The 18,011-nt window shown below is 39.3% G+C and overlaps 1 protein-coding gene across 3 annotated transcripts in view; it reads left to right on the top strand.

Annotated features, from left to right (window-relative positions):
* Nucleotides 1–18,011, top strand: part of ACTN2 (actinin alpha 2) — a 68,778-nt gene that overhangs the window by 36,166 nt on the left and 14,601 nt on the right. For all 3 annotated transcript variants that reach the window (XM_062637397.1, XM_062637398.1, XM_062637396.1), the window contains exons 7-13: nucleotides 2,450–2,531; nucleotides 5,861–5,946; nucleotides 7,369–7,461; nucleotides 8,478–8,708; nucleotides 9,852–9,999; nucleotides 11,506–11,656; nucleotides 17,786–17,894. In XM_062637397.1, coding sequence (XP_062493381.1) covers nucleotides 2,450–2,531; nucleotides 5,861–5,946; nucleotides 7,369–7,461; nucleotides 8,478–8,708; nucleotides 9,852–9,999; nucleotides 11,506–11,656; nucleotides 17,786–17,894 — 900 coding nt within the window. The remainder of the gene's footprint in view (nucleotides 1–2,449; nucleotides 2,532–5,860; nucleotides 5,947–7,368; nucleotides 7,462–8,477; nucleotides 8,709–9,851; nucleotides 10,000–11,505; nucleotides 11,657–17,785; nucleotides 17,895–18,011) is intronic.

Here is an 18,011-nt window from a genome sequence, read left to right as displayed (position 1 = left end):
TACATTTTTGATTCCATGCACTTCCATTACATACTGATTTTACTGGGGATCAGCTGTTATTAGAAAGCCTTTGATGAGGGAAAAGATAAAGGAATGAAATGATTTGAAAACTTAGTTTGCTTTATATATATGTCAGATATATGCTGGGGTCTTCAAGGTGAGCAGTGATGAAAATTAAATGAACTAACTCCTGAACACTCACGATTTTAATTCAGGCAGTTGTGAAGACAGCTGCAGATCTGAACCAAAGGGAAAAATATTAACTATCAACACTAGTTTGGTCTCTAATGCTATATATAACCTTTCCTACAGATAAACATATTCATGGAATATGACAGACAGCTACCTGTCTCTGCATACGTGTTCTAAAGCACGGCACAAACAGTAGTTAGTTAGATTGAGTTTGTGCTTTGAAAAGTGGTACACAGTAGTAAAGAACTTCACAGTACAACCATCCTATATGAGAGGACTGAGAAAAGGGTATAGAACATAATTAGATCTGCTTTAGTATTACTATTTCCCTCTTAGAGGTTTCCAAAATAAGAACAGGTCAGGTTTCAAACTGAGGCTGAGCTGTGGCACATAAAGCACATGCAGAAAAATCCTAAAATAGATCTTGCTTTTCTGACCTGGCTGTGTTTGATTGACTGCTCATTTTGGTTACATTAACAGCTGTCTTGGTGTCTTGTTTCGTGGTTACTTATCTCCTGCATGCTGTCCTTTCCTTTTCTCACCAATGTGTTTTGTATGAACCCGTAGCTGGAAAGATGGCCTTGCTTTCAACGCCCTTATCCATAGACACAGGCCTGATCTTCTTGCTTATGACAAATTAGATGAGGTATTTCTTTAGCTGTAGCAGAGATTTTTAGTTACTGTGGCTTGTAGTTTTGTTTAAAAGGATGGATGATGGGGATCTCCAATTATTCAGAAGTTTCTGTGGTTTTAAACAAATCCTTTACCAATAGAGCACTGTTTACTCATGGACTTGGTAACAAACACACAAATAGGAGGTGCTCATCACTCATCCATAAGCAGTGTTTTAAACTAGTCAATAGGTCTCACTTAGATTTAGTGTATTTTTGTCCCATTTAATTTCAGTAAGAGTTTTTGTATACACAGTTAATGCACATACACGTTTTATTACATATAGTGTCTTATGTAATAGAAAAAATAAGTTCATGGGTTTCAAATATTCTTCACATTTGAAACTTCTCTTACAGTGATGCATGAAACTGCTAAATGATGATAAAGTGATAACTTATAATTAGAGACTTTGTATTCTATTATACCCAAATTGTTAGGTTTCAAAATGTAAACTGTTCTTCATGACATATTTTATTGAACATGCAACTTTCAAAGGAAAGGCTAACTAGTATCGTATGTTTATATGATACCTGACATATGTATGCGCATGAGGAACAGACTTCTGTGAAACTTAAGCAATTGCTGTCATTCCATTTTAAATAATCTTACTAGGTTTATTTCAAAGGAATGCAAGAAGCATGCTTGAGACTAGATCCCTTTCTATAAAGTGTTTGTATTCAAACAGAAGCCCTGGAAATTCCCCATAGAGAACAAATGAACGTTTTTTCAGTGCCATGCAACGTCTCTAGCTTTGCTCTTTCTGTGTCTTATTTTCCCAACCTCTCTCTGTAGACATTGGCATTGTTCAGAATATATGAAAATAATGAAAGCATTAATGGCATGGACTACTGTTTCACGTAGGGTGTTTACTTTCCAAGCTGATACGGGAAGGCTGCCTTAAGACAAGCCCTAATCTGTCACTGTCTTCCATTGTCCGTAGCATAAGATATGAAATAAGTGCTGTTTATCTGAACTGTGCTCACTGTTTCCTTTCTCTTTTCTTCAAAAAACCAAAATCAAAATCTCAAACCCAGACGAAGTTCCATTTGTAGAGGCATTACAGATTTGTCTGTCCAAGCCAAAACTGAGAAATTTTGCTCCTTCTGGAGAGTTGTTCTGTCGGTGCTTGCTTTCTCTCATGCATGCACCTGACCAACCAAAAACTCAGTAGAATTTGTATCACTAGAACGTAACATAGAGTAGCTATAAAACATGCGGGATTAACTTTATGATGAATTGTCTAGTATAGTCTACTGGACCAGCGGCCTTTACTGTATGCATTACTGCTGTACTTTATTCAGAATTAGCTCAGAATTATGCGTGTACACTGCATACGTTATTTATGTTCCCCTCCAGAATATACTTGTATCAGAGTCCTAGTCGTACATGATAGGTTGTTACTGTTTACTTTTGAAAGTATAGCAGTAGATAAACCAAAAGTTCACGTAGACTCAGCTTTTTGAAGAGTTATAGTTGTGACTCCAATTTCCAGTTTGGAAAACAGAGTCAGTTTTAGTGTACATACTGTAGTCTTGCTTCAAGGAAAGACTATCTTTAACTCGTTGTCTTTTCTTCTTTGATACAGGATGACCCCATAGGAAATATCAACCTTGCCATGGAAATTGCTGAAAAGCATTTGGATATCCCTAAGATGTTGGATGCAGAAGGTGAGAGTTGTATCTTACTGAATTTTGCGTTACTCACTAGTAGAAGACAGTAAAACGTATTATGTAACTAGGAAATTTTCAACATTCCTTCCACTGGAATCATAATGGAGCAACCTGCTTTGTTTTCAAACAATTTTTTTCCCTTCTTGTTCCCCATGTATTGGATAATTTCACCCTGGTGGTTTGCTATTGTCTATATTTATTATAGCACTTTGGACCCTCATCTCGGGACATCTCAGCCCCCACAGTGATAATTGGGGTAAAATGCAGGATCAAAAGATAATCCTTGCCTTCAAGAAATAACTGTCTCATAAAGGGAAATAGAACTGTTAGCAGTTTAAAGCATATTCTATTTTTAAAATGTTTAAGTGCGAGGGACAGAAATAGTACAGAGCTTTGAAAATATAATAGCAACATGCATCCTATGGAAGAGAGCTAGGTTGAGAGAAGCAAATTTTTTGTTTCTTTTAGCTGTAAACCTTTTGCAGTGATGGTTTTAACAATAATTTGATATTTGGTTTCTCCAATAATCTTTAGAATTTGTTGACAAATAACAAAAAAAGATATTTATGAAAGTTTCTGGAATTTCTTCAAGACAACCAAACTTTTGTGCTCCAGGCAAAAAATGCTGCCAAAATACTGGAATTTGCCTACACTAGTGCAAAGCCTTCTTCTCCAAGTATGCAGCCTCTGCTCTGGTGGTTTCTCAGTAGAGCAGAAGTAACACAGGAATTATCCAGAACACTCATACTGGCAGTGTCTACTCTTCTTCAAGTCTTTGGCATGAAGGTTAGGCCAGTGCAGAATGATTTGGAAAATCCAGGTTGTGATCACTTCATTGAAGAGGTTTCTTAGTTTCACCTTTATGCTTCAAAACACATTGTTTTAATCTTTGGAACTGCAATTGCCATTTGAAGTAACAATTATTTTACTCTGAAATACTGTGCAAGGGAATATACAGAAGTGCTACCTCCTTACTATTGAACCTCATTTTTTTCTCTTCACATACAATGTAAGACACCTTTTTTTCTCCTCACCAGATTTTCTATACATTCTAGCCCTTATCTTACTATTCTCCTTCTTGCAGAGGAGGAGGAAGTAAAATCATGCTGCTTCTAATACCCTTTAAGTATCCATCATCACTTTTTCCTCTCTTTATTTCCACTGTGCTCTCAGTGGAAACTTTGCAATGTTTAGTTCACAACTATGTGAAGTAGGTGAAAAATCAATAAATACTTTGGTCCTGAACTTGGAAATCTCACTGTTAATACAAGAAATTGTCACCTCATTCTTGGGTCTTTTCACGCCAGTATCTTCCCACTCCTTAAATTGTCAGGAATCCTTACAGCTTGCACTGGCATCTTTCATCACTCAGCTCTAACTGGTGTAAAACCACCTTTTTCTGTTAAGAACTGTAAGGGTCCATTTTTACCAATGTATCTATTTGTTGATTGCACCCTCTGTACTACTATTCTTTCTTGCTATAATAGGGACAAAGCTATCAGCCAGCCAAGCCAAACTCTCCTGTGATTTATGCTATTAACTAAAAAGAGTGATTCAGGGATTGCAAAATTGTTACTGTCCAGGCTTTTCTTAGCACAAAATATATTTCTACACTGCAGGAGTTATACAGGTTTCAGATATATGTCAATACCCCGTCAGTCATGGAGACCCTGTGCTAATGTACACTATACACACTCCTATTTTGTGACTGTCAGTGGTTGTGTTTAACTCTGGAATAATTCTAGTGATTTAGATGAATTTGCTTTGGAGTGACAGTGAAGCTGAACACAGTAATTCTGCCAGCCATGCCATTTGCTTGGAAGTTTTCACAAACCAGAAGGTAGCGATACAGTCTCAGCCTTCAAATGCTTTTCCATTTCAAGGAGCGTTCGATCTTTTCCATTTACCAATTCCTAAAGCTTGGGTAGTTTTGCACCGGTATCAGTAAACAGATGCAACCTGAATAATGGTGTATTTATTTTGAATCCTTACAGCACTGAGGTGGCATCATCAGCGTAATCTGATGGAAGTACCTTGTGAGAATTTCTGAGCAGTTAACCCTCTTCTCTCTACACAGATGTAGTAAACACTGCCAGACCTGATGAAAGAGCCATTATGACTTATGTTTCCTGTTACTACCATGCATTTGCTGGTGCTCAGAAGGTGAGATTGTAGAAGATGGATCAGATCTCATCCTTCACCTTCTGTCTTGTTTCTTTCAGCAGTTTTTCTGTTTCTGATCCTTTTCTCACTAGTTTCTAGAACAGCGTCTTATAGCTGAGCTCATTTCCTGTTGCCTGATTTTCTCTGTGAGCCGCTGTCTCGGTAGAGCCAGTAGTAGTCTATCCATTTGCTCCGTAGAAACAAACCTTCCTATGTCATCTTTCTGTATATTTATTAATAATATCCAGTAGGGTTTTGACAGCTGGTTACTGAATGGAATAGAGGACATTATTCTCTTAAACTTGTGTTAACTGAACTTGTGTGCATTCTTTTGAAGCACCTGTAAAAATGCAAGATGAAAATAAACTCATAGTGGAAAAAACAATTACAATAGCAGAATGCCATTGCTTCCCTGCCTGCTGGATATTATTCCTGTTACAGATGTCAAAATCATCATAACAGATGCTCAGAAAATAAACCCTTCTCTTAAGCTTTCAGGATTGTTTTTAAAATATTAAATGCTTAATGGTAAGTACAAATGGCAACATAAAATGTTTCTGCAATGCAAAATGGACACAGAATCATACACAGGCATCTCAGAAGAGCTCTGGAATCATGTCATAATGAAAAGAGGGAAAGTTTTAAAAAGCAATGCTGTTCAGAGTTGAACATACTTCAGGTATTAATAATATAAACAATACAGATATGCAATGCTAAGGTTATAACTAATCCACATGCAACTTCCAGAGAACATCTCCCTGGATCAAAATCTGGCTTTCCTGTGTCTTAATAAACCCCCCACACATTCTAAGTCACCAGACATGTAAATGCCAGTTCTAGTGCAAATAGTCCTGGCAAAACCAAGTCCACTTCCCTTGTGACAATACTGCAGGATCAAGCTTATTAAAAAAAGTCCATCTCTTTGTAAGAGCTTGTGTTGAATTTCTAGTGTACATTTTATTCTGTCAGCACCCATCAATCTAACACTAAATTTATTACAGCTTTGTAGAGTTTCTAGAGCACAGCGCTATGGACAAGAAAACAATCACAGTGACACAAGTTGTGCTTTAATTTATGCATTCTGTTTTCTACTCCTCAATTCTTTTTTTGTTGTTTTTTGGTTTTTGTTTTGTTTTGTATTAATTTCTCACCCCCTCTTGTAGATATTGTGAATACTCCCAAACCTGATGAGAGAGCTATCATGACATATGTGTCCTGCTTCTACCATGCTTTTGCTGGAGCAGAGCAGGTATCCAACTGTCCCTTCAGGTTGCTGTGTTTTTGACTGGTTGTTTCACATTTCCACTAGTGTATTAAAACCTCCCTAATTTAGTTCTTTGTGGTTTTAATTAACAATTGCAAGTATTATTTGAGTACTAATACTTGTTTTTAATCAAAACTTGAACCTGTTTTAGTTACATGTTGTGTAGCAGGTTGAACTTCCTTAATACCAATGGACCTTTCTGTTTCTAACTTTGGGTCTTTATTTGGTGGTTATAAAGACTATTTCAGAAAAACTATATTGGAAGATACTGTGAAATGGAGTTGTTGCTTGTTGCTACATCAACATCTTATGCAGTTGCTGCATAAAAGAATGTTTGACTTTTGGAGATGGAGAGTATTCTAGATGTACTCATGCTGACTAGTAATGTAGGACTAGATTTTCAAAGATGCCTGAAGACACAGAAGGGCACAGAAGACATCCAACACAATATTTGTGCCTGCTTCCCACTGAATCCAGCAAAATTATTTGTGGGTCAAAGTACCAATATAAAAGACAAGAACAGCAACAGTAGATCTGTCATACAGAATGGGATTCTCACATATGTGTCATTTCCCACCGTTCCGCTTCATACAGTTCTAGCCTGTAAATGGCCATAAACCAAGTTATGTAGGTAAAAAACAACTAGCCAAAAAAAAAGAACTTTTAAAGTAGGCAAATTTTGCTTCATCCTCAGGATTTAATTTCCCTTCCTGTCTAGTAGGCCCTCTACTCCCTACAGCTATGCCATTGTGCCCTCTTGCTTCTGGGTATGAAGGTTTTGCTGTTTATGCAAAGGGGGATTCCAAATACTCTGTAAGACAGGAGTCTCCACAGGTATTTATTTGATTAGATGTACTCCAGACTCACATTTGTATGAAAGTGTGACCTGTGATGTCAAACTACCAATGGAAATGTTAAATATGGCAGAGCTGCACAGTGCCTTCACAAATAAGTTTGGCAGGAGGCATGAAAAGATTTGCTGTCAGTGATTCAGCTGCATATATTCTCAAGGGTATATTTACATATGATGTGCAGATATAAAGTGGTCTGGGACTCCTGAAGCGCATGTGGTGTCTTTACAGTGTAGCTAACAAACCTAATACTTCTTGGTGTGATTTAAAAAAAATAACCTAATGGGATAACTTTAGGAATGGCCTAAGTCATCTTTGGAAGCAAAAGATTTGTTAGATGACTGTAGTGGCAGTGCGCAATTCCCCTTGTATGATAAGGCCACTGGAATCTGTGACTACGGAAGGAGATTAAATATACACCCAAGTAACATAGGAGCACAAATCAACAACTATAAACCGATGTGATTTTTTATTTTCAGCAGGCACATTCTTCAAGCCTGTACCTTGCTCAGAATGCGTTTATGAATACGTCCTGTTTATTTGCTGTGTTTTACAGGCTGAGACTGCAGCTAACCGGATCTGTAAGGTGCTTGCTGTGAATCAGGAAAATGAGAGGTTGATGGAGGAGTACGAGAGACTAGCAAGTGAGGTAAAGACAGCTGTTATCTGTAATGTGGTTACAATTATGTTGGTAAAGTACTGAGAGATTCATGCGTTCTCTGCAAGACAGCAAAGTGAAGACACTATACGGGTAAATGTCACAGTGGTAGGATACAAAGCTCGGATGCCCAAGGTGTCAAGGTTCAGTGACTCCTTTGCCATAGACTTTCTGTGTGACCTCCAGAAAATCACTCAGTCTCATTAATGGGCCAAAAAGGATGTTCTGAGAAGTGTCATTGGTCTGCCCCAACGCCAAACGTGCTGTCCCTGTAACATCCAAAGGCAGCCATCCTTGTCCACATGTGGACCGTCCAGGTTCTTGTCACTCCAAGCAAGCCTGTTGGCTTTGTGCACTATAAAGCACCCCCAGACAGGGTCAGTCAGGGTGTTCACAATGCACCTGTAAACGCAGGCAGCAGTGAATGAAAAAGGGGGCATGTTGTTCCCCTCCTGTCCTTTCTTGGTAAATGGCAAATTATCGAGTCAGGACTACAGATGTGTAGTGCACAAGTCAGAGCTCGCTTGTGTTTAACGCATAACATGCAAAAACACACTGGGACCAAAGACACAAAGACAATAGCATTATGCTGGTGCTAACTGACTTCTGAGTGAAGGTTTTTATATGACCTGAGTTACTTGGCTGGTGTCTGTCCTGATCTCGTAACTTTGACTACTTGTGACATCACGACCAATAATTTTGAAAGCGGCAAGTGATTTTAGGTAACTCAGGTTTTGAGTAAAAAGCTAGAGACACCTTACATGTGTCTTCATCTTCTGAAAATTGGGGTATTTCTAGAAATACACAGAATGTCTGGGAAAACTAGTTACAAGAGTATTGCTCAGCCTTAGAAGCATTATGCTTACTTGCCTTTAAGGCACTGACACCGACTGAAGTCATTAATATTAAAATGGAGCAAACTCAATTAGGATTTGTGGATTCAATATGATCTTTTTTCGGTTGCTTTTCCATTGCCTTTATTTCAACTGTTTGTGTTGGTTTGAAAGCTTTTAGAATGGATTCGCCGGACAATACCTTGGCTGGAAAACAGGACCCCAGAAAAAACAATGCAGGCTATGCAGAAGAAATTAGAGGATTTCCGGGACTACCGCCGCAAACACAAACCTCCCAAAGTCCAAGAGAAATGTCAGCTGGAGATCAATTTTAACACCCTGCAGACAAAACTGAGAATCAGCAATCGGCCAGCTTTCATGCCATCAGAGGGGAAAATGGTTTCAGTAAGTAAAGGAGGCATCAATATTCCGTTCTCCTTTTTATCAATATTCTCACAAAAATTTCAATCTGAAGGATTGAAATGCCATTTTAATTCATCCTCAGAAACTTCAGTTTGTTGCACTTTAGTAATATCAAACCGGCCTTTTTACTCGTCACCTTTCATTCTAGAATCTCGCTTTCTCTTAAGCATGCTCATGCCTCTTTGAAAGCTGTCCCCAAGAGCAAATCGTCTTGAAATGTGAGACAGTACAGAGCTTCCTTTGGGAGTGTTATCAATACCTCTCTATCAGTGAGACCAAATATGGTTTATTTAAGCAAAATTCACAGTGTTTTCTCTGACATGTTGGCCATCAGACTCACAGAAATAGACACTGCTTAATGTATGTTTCTGCTCGTTTATACTTATTAAATTTGTTTTTTTTTATTCTGTCTCTAAAGATGAGAATAGTCAGTACTAAGAATTCTCATCTTCTGATAGGTATTGTGAGTTGGCTGTGGGTCAAAACATTTCCTGTGGAAGACAGCAAACCAGTTTCTGTACTCTGTTCCATCATTGTGTTTTGGCTGCTCAGATTTGATAAATGGAGGATTGCGTTAACTGAAAAGGGCCATTGTCCACTCCCATGTGCAGAAAGTAAGGGCCCTGTTACTTCAGTTTCCTACTTATGCCTTGAGTTTCTGAGGAAGCTCACAAAACTTTGTGCACTACAGAAAATGAAATGAATTTGTATTTCAGACAAAATACACATCAAATCCTCTTGATGCTAATTATTTTGATACTGTCAGCTTCTGAGAGCAAAGCACTTTTATTTTGGGAATAGATAGGATTGTCATAAAAGAACACTGTAAAATGGGAGGTAAAAGCAATGTATCATGAAGAAACAATGTGTCTACACTTGAAGCCATTTATGAAGGGGTTCCTTTATGAACCTACCTGAATAGGATGCGCTATTAGAAGTAAATGTCTGGACTGCAAGACTTCCTGAGCTGCTTGACAACATTTTCTATGATTCTGTGATTTTACAAAATCTGGACATAAAAACTTCTGGGTTTGGAGCAAAATTGTGAATGAATCTGAAATCTGCAAATTTGGATTAAAAAAGATTATAGTTTCATCCCTTCCCTGCCATGTATTCTCTTCACAGGATATTGCCAGTGCTTGGCAGAGACTTGAACAAGCTGAGAAAGGCTATGAAGAGTGGCTGCTGAATGAAATACGAAGGCTAGAAAGACTTGAACACTTGGCTGAGAAATTTAGGCAGAAAGCTTCCACTCATGAACAGTGGGCATATGGTGAGCAGAGATGGCTTCTAGCATTTTTCATGTATAAATGTTCGAAGTCGAACTGTTGGTGCTGAATATTTGCCAGCCAGAAACTCACAAGTAGTTCGGACAGGTTTAGAAATCTAAAATAATAACAGAAAAAATCGCAGGCTTTGTTGACTGTAGTCATGATCCTGACTTGTAAGCATTGATGCTAATGAAACTGTCAAAATGATACTCTTGAGGTAGTGACTCAAACTCCATGGGAATATTCAGCATTTGAATAGAGGCCATTACTGGTAACGGATTCCTATGTATTTGTGCATCAGCAATCCAGTGACACCACTGGTTAAGTGTGAAATTATTAACAAAGTTATTCTGAGTTGATTATCAGTTGGTCATCATGATGTTTTGAATAGTCCACATAAACTACATGATAATGGACTCATTTCTGCTTTTCTCCATACCACGGATTAGACCCCATTTCTAGTTGTATTTTTTAATGGTAACCTAACCTTACATGAAGTTGTAACAGCCAGAGGACCATACACTGGCATACAGTCTTGTCTGGGACAATTAAACATAGATCAGCTTTATCATCCTATTGTTTGCTCTGGCAACAGTCTTCCTGCTTCTGCTGTGGTTCTGGCTTTTTCCAGCGAGAATCTTTTCACGCTGTGAAAGGAAACCAGAGTCCACACAGTTGCTTGACGCATACAAGGCTGTAAACAGCTGCCAAGCAGATACTAGAAGGGAAACTACAATGTTTATCAGCGCAGAGAGCTTATTTTCTGAGCATAAACTGCTCCTGGTGACATGTTACACGTTATGCAGGGAAAACTTCACATAAGCTGGTACATAGCAAGGAAACAATAGTCTCTTGTGGCTCTAGAATTCAGAGAGCTGCGTAATGGCATGTGGTGAGCTGCAGTTGTAAGGGCTATCTGCATAGATTCAGTTGTCCAACACAGGAGCTACTGAAGAGTGGTATTTCAGTTTCTGATTTCCGCTTTGCTTCTCTACTTTTGCAAATAGGTTGGCATTTTTCATTCAAAATTCCATGTTTGATACAAAAGGCAGCCACGCGTTTCTTTTTTAACCCTCCTTTGGAAGTGCTAAAATGAACTGAAGGCAGGACATGAAAAAGTCTAAAAGGACATTAGTAAGAGAGAAGCTGAGCATAACAGTGTGATTTCTGGTTTCATAAGTCTATTCTGCAGACTTGTCACAACAGTTTAGAGCTTCGGTTTTTGCCAACACACCATTTTTATGCCAGTTTCTCCAGCAATGTGTTACTCGCTATTTTAGACTAGTATAAACAGACTATGCAAAAATGAAGGAATTACTGACAGATCTCTAAAAAAATGTATTTCTAAATAACACATGTGCTGACAATTTGCTACTGATTTCAGTGGGAGTGGGACTTCATCTCAAACATGTGATTGCCACTGTGCCTAAGTTTAAAAAGTTGACTAAATTCGCAATTGTTCTAACCAATAAATAAAATATTACTAATACTTAAATTTCCTCATTCAGGCAAAGAGCAGATCTTGCTTCAGAAGGATTATGAATCTGCTTCTCTGACAGAAGTCCGCGCCATGTTAAGGAAACATGAAGCTTTTGAGAGCGATTTGGCTGCTCACCAGGACAGGGTGGAACAGATCGCTGCCATTGCCCAGGAGCTGAAGTATGTTCCATTTAAAGGCTTGCAGCTGCTGACATTTAACTTTGCGATAAACTCTTTCCAATGAATTTGATAGTCATAGGTACCAACGTAAGAATTCCAGAGATAGCTTTGTAAGTATATTATCTGAGCTGGTCACCGAGACCTTTCCCTCATCTCCCCCTTACCCCCAGCCAAATATGGACATTCAACAGACCAAAATTATCTGAAAACAAACACTTTAAAAGTGACTTAACAATATTCTTTTAGCATTAGCACTATTGATGAGCCCATTACATGTTAATGGGAATCCTGGAGGTGTTTATTTTTCAGTTCCTATGGTCTGCTGAGAGGTACTGGCTATGAGTTGCTTAACTTAGAAAATACTTTCACTTACACAAATTACAGGTCTAGCATCTTCACATTAAAATTAAGGATTTTCCCCCAGGTATACTGGTCCTTTCAAAAAGCTTCACATCCCTAAATTATCTCTATTGCAGTGGAAAGTGCACTGGCTTTTCTGAAGATTAGTTGTCTCTAGCATACTTACTTTCTTATTATATTGAGAAGTGCCATTGTTTCCTTTTTACAGAAAGGACAGCAGGGCATATGGGAACTAAATAACTTGCTCAGGGTCACACAAGCAATCCGGCACACAAGCTCTCCTATAGGAGAGCAGGAATTTTCACCTATAGTTCTGTCTGTGTAGCCACAGGACCAACACTTGCTTACTCAGCATGCTATGCCCAGTTAAGGCTGTTAATTCACCTATGTGAAGCACAGTTTTGTCAGCAAAGGTCTGCTCAGGACTGTACTGTCACATACTGTTGTTGCTAAGTAGCAAGATCATCTTGGTATATGCACCAAGGTAAGCACATTTGATTTTATAATCTTTTGCAGTTAATTGTGGTGAGTTTGTACTGTAAGTCAGTGGCACGACCCCTGATCTTAGCAATTTGGCACATAGTTAAATTCATTGCTCACTCACAGCATAAATCTGGAAAGCCAACAGGAACAAATGTGCAGTAGTGGTCGAAACAGGAGCCAAGATCAAAATTCTCATATTCCTGGCCTTGGCTTCAGCTCTCCAAGTTTCAATTTCTCACCTTCTTGAATAGGCAAAAGAGTTACTATTCAGAAATCAAGTGTTAAGAACCATGCCCTCTTTTCACTTGGTGAAGGACCATGACTCATAAACAGCTCCACATTCATTAACAATTTAAAAATCCAACAGTTGTCTAAGAATGTAGTTCATTCCTGATAGTAGCAGCACTTACAGTAATCATCTAATTCAAATGGATTCAGAAGAAAAATCCTATTTTTTCCAGACTATTCAAAGGAGGAAAAGTAAAGCAGAGAATGTACTGGGGCTTAGTTAGTGTGAAAGAAGTCTGAAAAATACCGAGAATGGAGATTTCATCGAGTATGTGAACTTACGAAATACCTTCTGGCATGCCTTGATCTCTGCTGTGAAGTTATTTCATAGACTTACAGAATGCTTTGGCTTGGAAGGGGCTTTAAAGATCATCTTGTTCCAACCCCACTGCCTGTGGCAGGGACACCTTCCACTAGACCAGGTTGCATAAAGCCTCATCCAACCTGGCCTTGAACAGTTGAGGGATGGGGCATCCACAACTTCTCTGGACAACATGTTCCAGCGTCTCATCACACTCACAGTAAAGACTTTTTTCCCTACCGTCTAATCTAAATCTCCCCTTTTTCAGTTTAAAGCCATTATGCCTTGTCCTGTCACTACAGGCCCTTGTAAAATATCCCTCTCCAGCTCTCCTGTAGCCCCCCTTAGGTACCGGAAGGCTGCTGTAAGGTCTCCCCAGAGCCTTGTCTTCTCCAGGCTGAACAACCTCAACTCTCTCAGCCTGTCTCCATAGGAGAGCTGCTCCAGCCTTCTCATCATCTTCATGGCCCTCCTCTGGACTCACTCAAGCAACTCCACGTTCTCCTTCTGTGGGGCCCCTAGAGCTGAATGCAGAACTCCAGGTGGGGTCTCATGAGAGTGAGTAGAGGGGGAGAGTCACTTCCTTTGATGTGCTGGTTCACGCGCCTTTTGATGCAGCCCAGGACACAGTTGGCTTTCTGGGCTCCAAGTGCACACCGCCAGCTCATGATGAGCTTCATGTCAACCAGCACCCCCAGGCCTCAGGGCTGCTCTCAAGTCCATTTTCTGCCCAGCCTGTAGCTGTGCTTGGGATTGCCCCAAGGTTTGTTTCTCTTTATACTAAAGAAAAATTGTGGAACACCTAATCATTTTTAATGCAGGTTCAGCTTTACAAGTGTTGAGTAACTTTGGGAATGCAGTATACATAGTGCAGCATCTGCTTACCAGTGTTTTGAACCCTGTGTCCTTTACCTCTGGTGAGGCCAGTGAACACTGTATCCTGTCTATTTTAGGACTGTCTCTTCTCAGTTGTTTCAGTAATTTGCTGTGTGAAGTTAAACAAGTTATTTGTGTCCTGGTCTGCAAAGGTGCTGAAAACCCATTGCTTCTCTGCTTCCTCATACAATGGGCTGTCAGTGCCTGATTTTTCACTGAGACTCATAGTTCAGTCAGGCTTAATGCCCTTGGAGAACAATGAATGAAAGGTCATAAAGGTCAAGTTTTATTCTTAGCTGCAAGAAATGGGCAGCTTTTATTTAAATGCTGATTTCAGGGATAATTCCTCACACAATGCAATTACAGAGGAAAACACTAATTTATTTCTCCATTCGTATTTTTAAAGAAGGATTGACTGACGTCTGAGTGCCAAGAAATGAGCATTGGCACCTGATAAGAGAGTATTTTAGTCAATGTGGGTATTTTTTTCCTTTGCTTTTTTGGTTGTTTTTTTCATCACTGGATCAGGCCCTTAGAGAAATCATCATGATCTGTGTCTAAATGCCAAGGCAGTACAGCTCTGTAGCTTGTTTCAGCAAATCTCTTGGCTGCCTGATGTTGCTGTTTCCAAGTGGAAAAATTGCTGTGTGACCTTGCACTCCACTAGTTCTGGTTTCCTCTCTGTTTTGGTATTTTCTGCTGGAGCAGCTCAGTTCACTGCGCAGTTAAAGTTGTACAAGCTTGTTCATTGGTGCTGTCCAGATGGAGGATTTGTGTTTACGCGCAAGCAGGTGATTCCAGACAGGATACTGCTAGAAGATTGTTGTTGTGTTCCAGTCGGTATCGACTTAGATATTCCTTGGCAATGAGGCATGGCAAGGCATGGATAAGGCCATATACACAGCTGTAAAAAGTCAGGCAATTCTAAAATGGAATTTGCCATTTATGACAGCAAATGCTAAATAGAACCTGTGTGAACTGTACTATGAAATGCCGTATTCGTTTATGCCATACACATTTAGGAACTTGTGTGTTCATTTCAGTGAGAAAAGTTTTAGAATGTAGTTTCTTGTACATCCATCACTTCTAATACAGCAACTGATTTTCAGCCAAGAAGACCACTATCTGTAACACTGATTTGGAGAGTATTTTTGTTTCTGAGAACGTGGGCTCAAATTGTGCTTACGTGTACGATTAACCTGAGCTGGTTCTGAAGCTGTGTTAAAGCATGTTGCTCAGCAGGTTATTTTTGTGACCCTATCACTGTTGCTAGAGTGACCTCATACTTAAGTGCTTCTCTAGATCAGGGCAAAAATTTGAGTAAATTTTTAATTCTTTACAGATATGACTGAATTATTTGGAGGATCAAAAGGAATTGCTTAATGATTTTTAAATTCCAAAGCCTGTAGACTTCAAACATCCAAATTAATAGAAATGACTGTTTTCTTAGAAGGTCTGTAACACATGTGCAGCAGTACTTCGCGACAAGCAAAACTTCCTTTTACAAAATGTCTCTTCACAGCTTAAATGTTGAGATACAAAAATTAATAGGACAAGGAATATAAAGCTGTGCTTCATTTCTAAGTAAATAATCTTCTGAGAGTTGTTATTTCTACCTCTGCTCTTGCTATGAGCAGAAAAATGTTGTTTGATACCTATAATATACTTGAATATTACATACATTGATATTTGAAGTAAACTACAACAGGCCCAGACAGGTAGTGGAGCGATGCTATTTAATGCCACTTGGTAATTTAACTTACAATTTTTGACCCACCGGTGCCCTTTGTAAAAGTTGTTTTGATATGATTCCTTTCGTACCTGGTCGTCCACAGCACATATGCCTGGAAGAAATAGGATAGCAGAGATCTCATGTGGAATGACTGAACCTCTGGCAGGGCTGCTGGAGGAATGTTAGCATGTTAACTTCCAGAGCTTTTACCAGAGCTGGTACAATCAGTCCCTCACTTTCACAGAAGGTCACCTGCCCTTATCCTAATCGACAAAAGGAGATAAGTGATCCACTGAAGCAAAAATACAATCTGCAGTACTGTCAGGGATGTGACCTGGAGCATCTGGAAAATCACCCTGTTCATATCCTGGTATATTAGATATGGTACATGAAAAGAGATGAGAATACAAATCTCCACATCCCATCCCCTTAGTGGGCTCATAGATTGCACAGAAACATCATCAATATGCTATAATGAAAAAAAAAAAACCCAACAAACCAACTTCCAGCCAAAAACTTATAGCAGCAAACTATCTCACCCTGTTTCATCCAAAACTCCATGCTTCTGACATGAAATTTCTTAACAGATAGATGGCTTTTGTTGTATCACATAAAGGCTTACAAAAAGGCTTGCTCCAAAGGAGGAGTAAGTTTTCAAGTTCAGGAGGCCTTTCCTGGTATGACTTGGTAGCAGCTTTCTCTTTATGTGTAACAGTTCTTTCAGTTTTGGGTTGGTGTTGCTATTTTTAAAAATTGTTATGGCATTTGATTTTTACTTGTTTTAGCATTCTTCACTTTCAACAATCAATACATTGCAGCACATCTGAAGCCTCTTTAAACAGAAAGGTTTACATACGTCTCAACTTCATCCCAACTACATTGCTCTGACTGAGCTTAGAGGAGGAAGCATGAACACTGCCCCTGCCCTACAGAGTAGCTTCACAGAGGAAAGCTACCTATTTTCTCATTTTGACCTCTGTGATTCTCTATGTTACTGTCAAAGTGATCTGTACATTCCTCTTGCCAGTTGTCTAGAGAAGAATGCTCAAAAGAAGAGAACAAATTCTATCTGCATTTAATGTCTTGTTCAAGTCTTAAAGTAAATCTTAGCTTCATATTTCCACACTGTCACATATCATAGGCTCTGCAACGTTTAGTATTGGGCAAAGTGTCCTCAGGGAGCAGCCAAGAGCTAAATTCAGTGGATGGTGATTCACCAATAAAAGTGAGCTTCTAAAGAGCCAAATACATATATTTTATAATGGTCATGATGGCTGCAGCAGAACCAAAGGGATTATATGCCACTGAGGTAAAAAATTCAATTTGAGATAGACTTAGTGCAGAATCTCAGGACAGAGCCTTAAAAAGTTACCCAGTCTTAGGCAGAGTAGTAAGTTGCTTTCTGTCAGGATAATATAAGCTTATTAAGCAGGTGAAAAAGCATTGTTAACTGCTGCATCCTTTGCGGGTGTGCTGATTCATGCTGGTGATCCCTGTCCTCTGAACCATCCAGTTCCGGGGAGTAGCTCTGTGGGGAGTTCCTGGAGAGGAAGATCAAAATTGCTCTCTGTCCCAGATCTGTGCAGCCCATATTAGTATTGATGGGCTTGTGAGAGAGACTATGCTTGGAATGCAACCTGCGGTCTGTTTCTCTGTTAAATCATTTCAGAGCATATGAAGCTGGAAAGGATCATTGGATTATTTCAAATGAAATCTATGTTTCTGAAACTCTATCAATCTTCAGAAACTTGATAAAGCCCCAGACTGAAGCATTCTGTTCTTCAGGAGATCAAATTGCTTATGCCACAGGAATAGCTGAGGCAAAGATGGTTAGATACCTTAATTCTCTTTAATACCTGGGTGTCACAGATAGGTACTTCATTTTTCTCATAATAGAGGAGGCTGATCCTGTTCCTGTGCTTCACTTCTTGAAATGCTGAATGCCTAGATCACACATGTCTGTATTGCCACACTTGCTTACCTGGAGGAGAAATGTTGCAAAAAAGAGGGGAGGTGGAAGAATGTAGACAATGCAACTGCTCCTGTCTTTCAGAAAGTGACACAGATTTTTGTCTTCAATCTTTCTTAGTGAACTGGACTACCATGATGCTGCAAGTGTCAATGACAGATGCCAAAAGATATGTGACCAATGGGACAGCCTGGGAACACTTACTCAGAAAAGGAGAGAGGCACTGGAGGTAAACCATGTAACAGTGATCAACAGCTCAGCTGAGGCAGGCAGGGCAATGAACCATTTGTTTCTGATCTGGAAACAATGCCATTGAGCGTCCCCTTTGGAATCCAAACAACAGAAA

The sequence above is a fragment of the Pezoporus occidentalis genome, unplaced genomic scaffold (assembly GCF_034315485.1).
Source record: "Pezoporus occidentalis ecotype Australia unplaced genomic scaffold, CSIRO_AGI_Poc_V1 ctg52, whole genome shotgun sequence".
In the NCBI taxonomy this organism is placed as follows: Eukaryota; Metazoa; Chordata; class Aves; order Psittaciformes; family Psittacidae; genus Pezoporus; species Pezoporus occidentalis.
The sequence above is the reverse complement of the archived record's forward strand: the minus strand, read 5'-3'. Positions and strand labels throughout refer to the sequence as shown.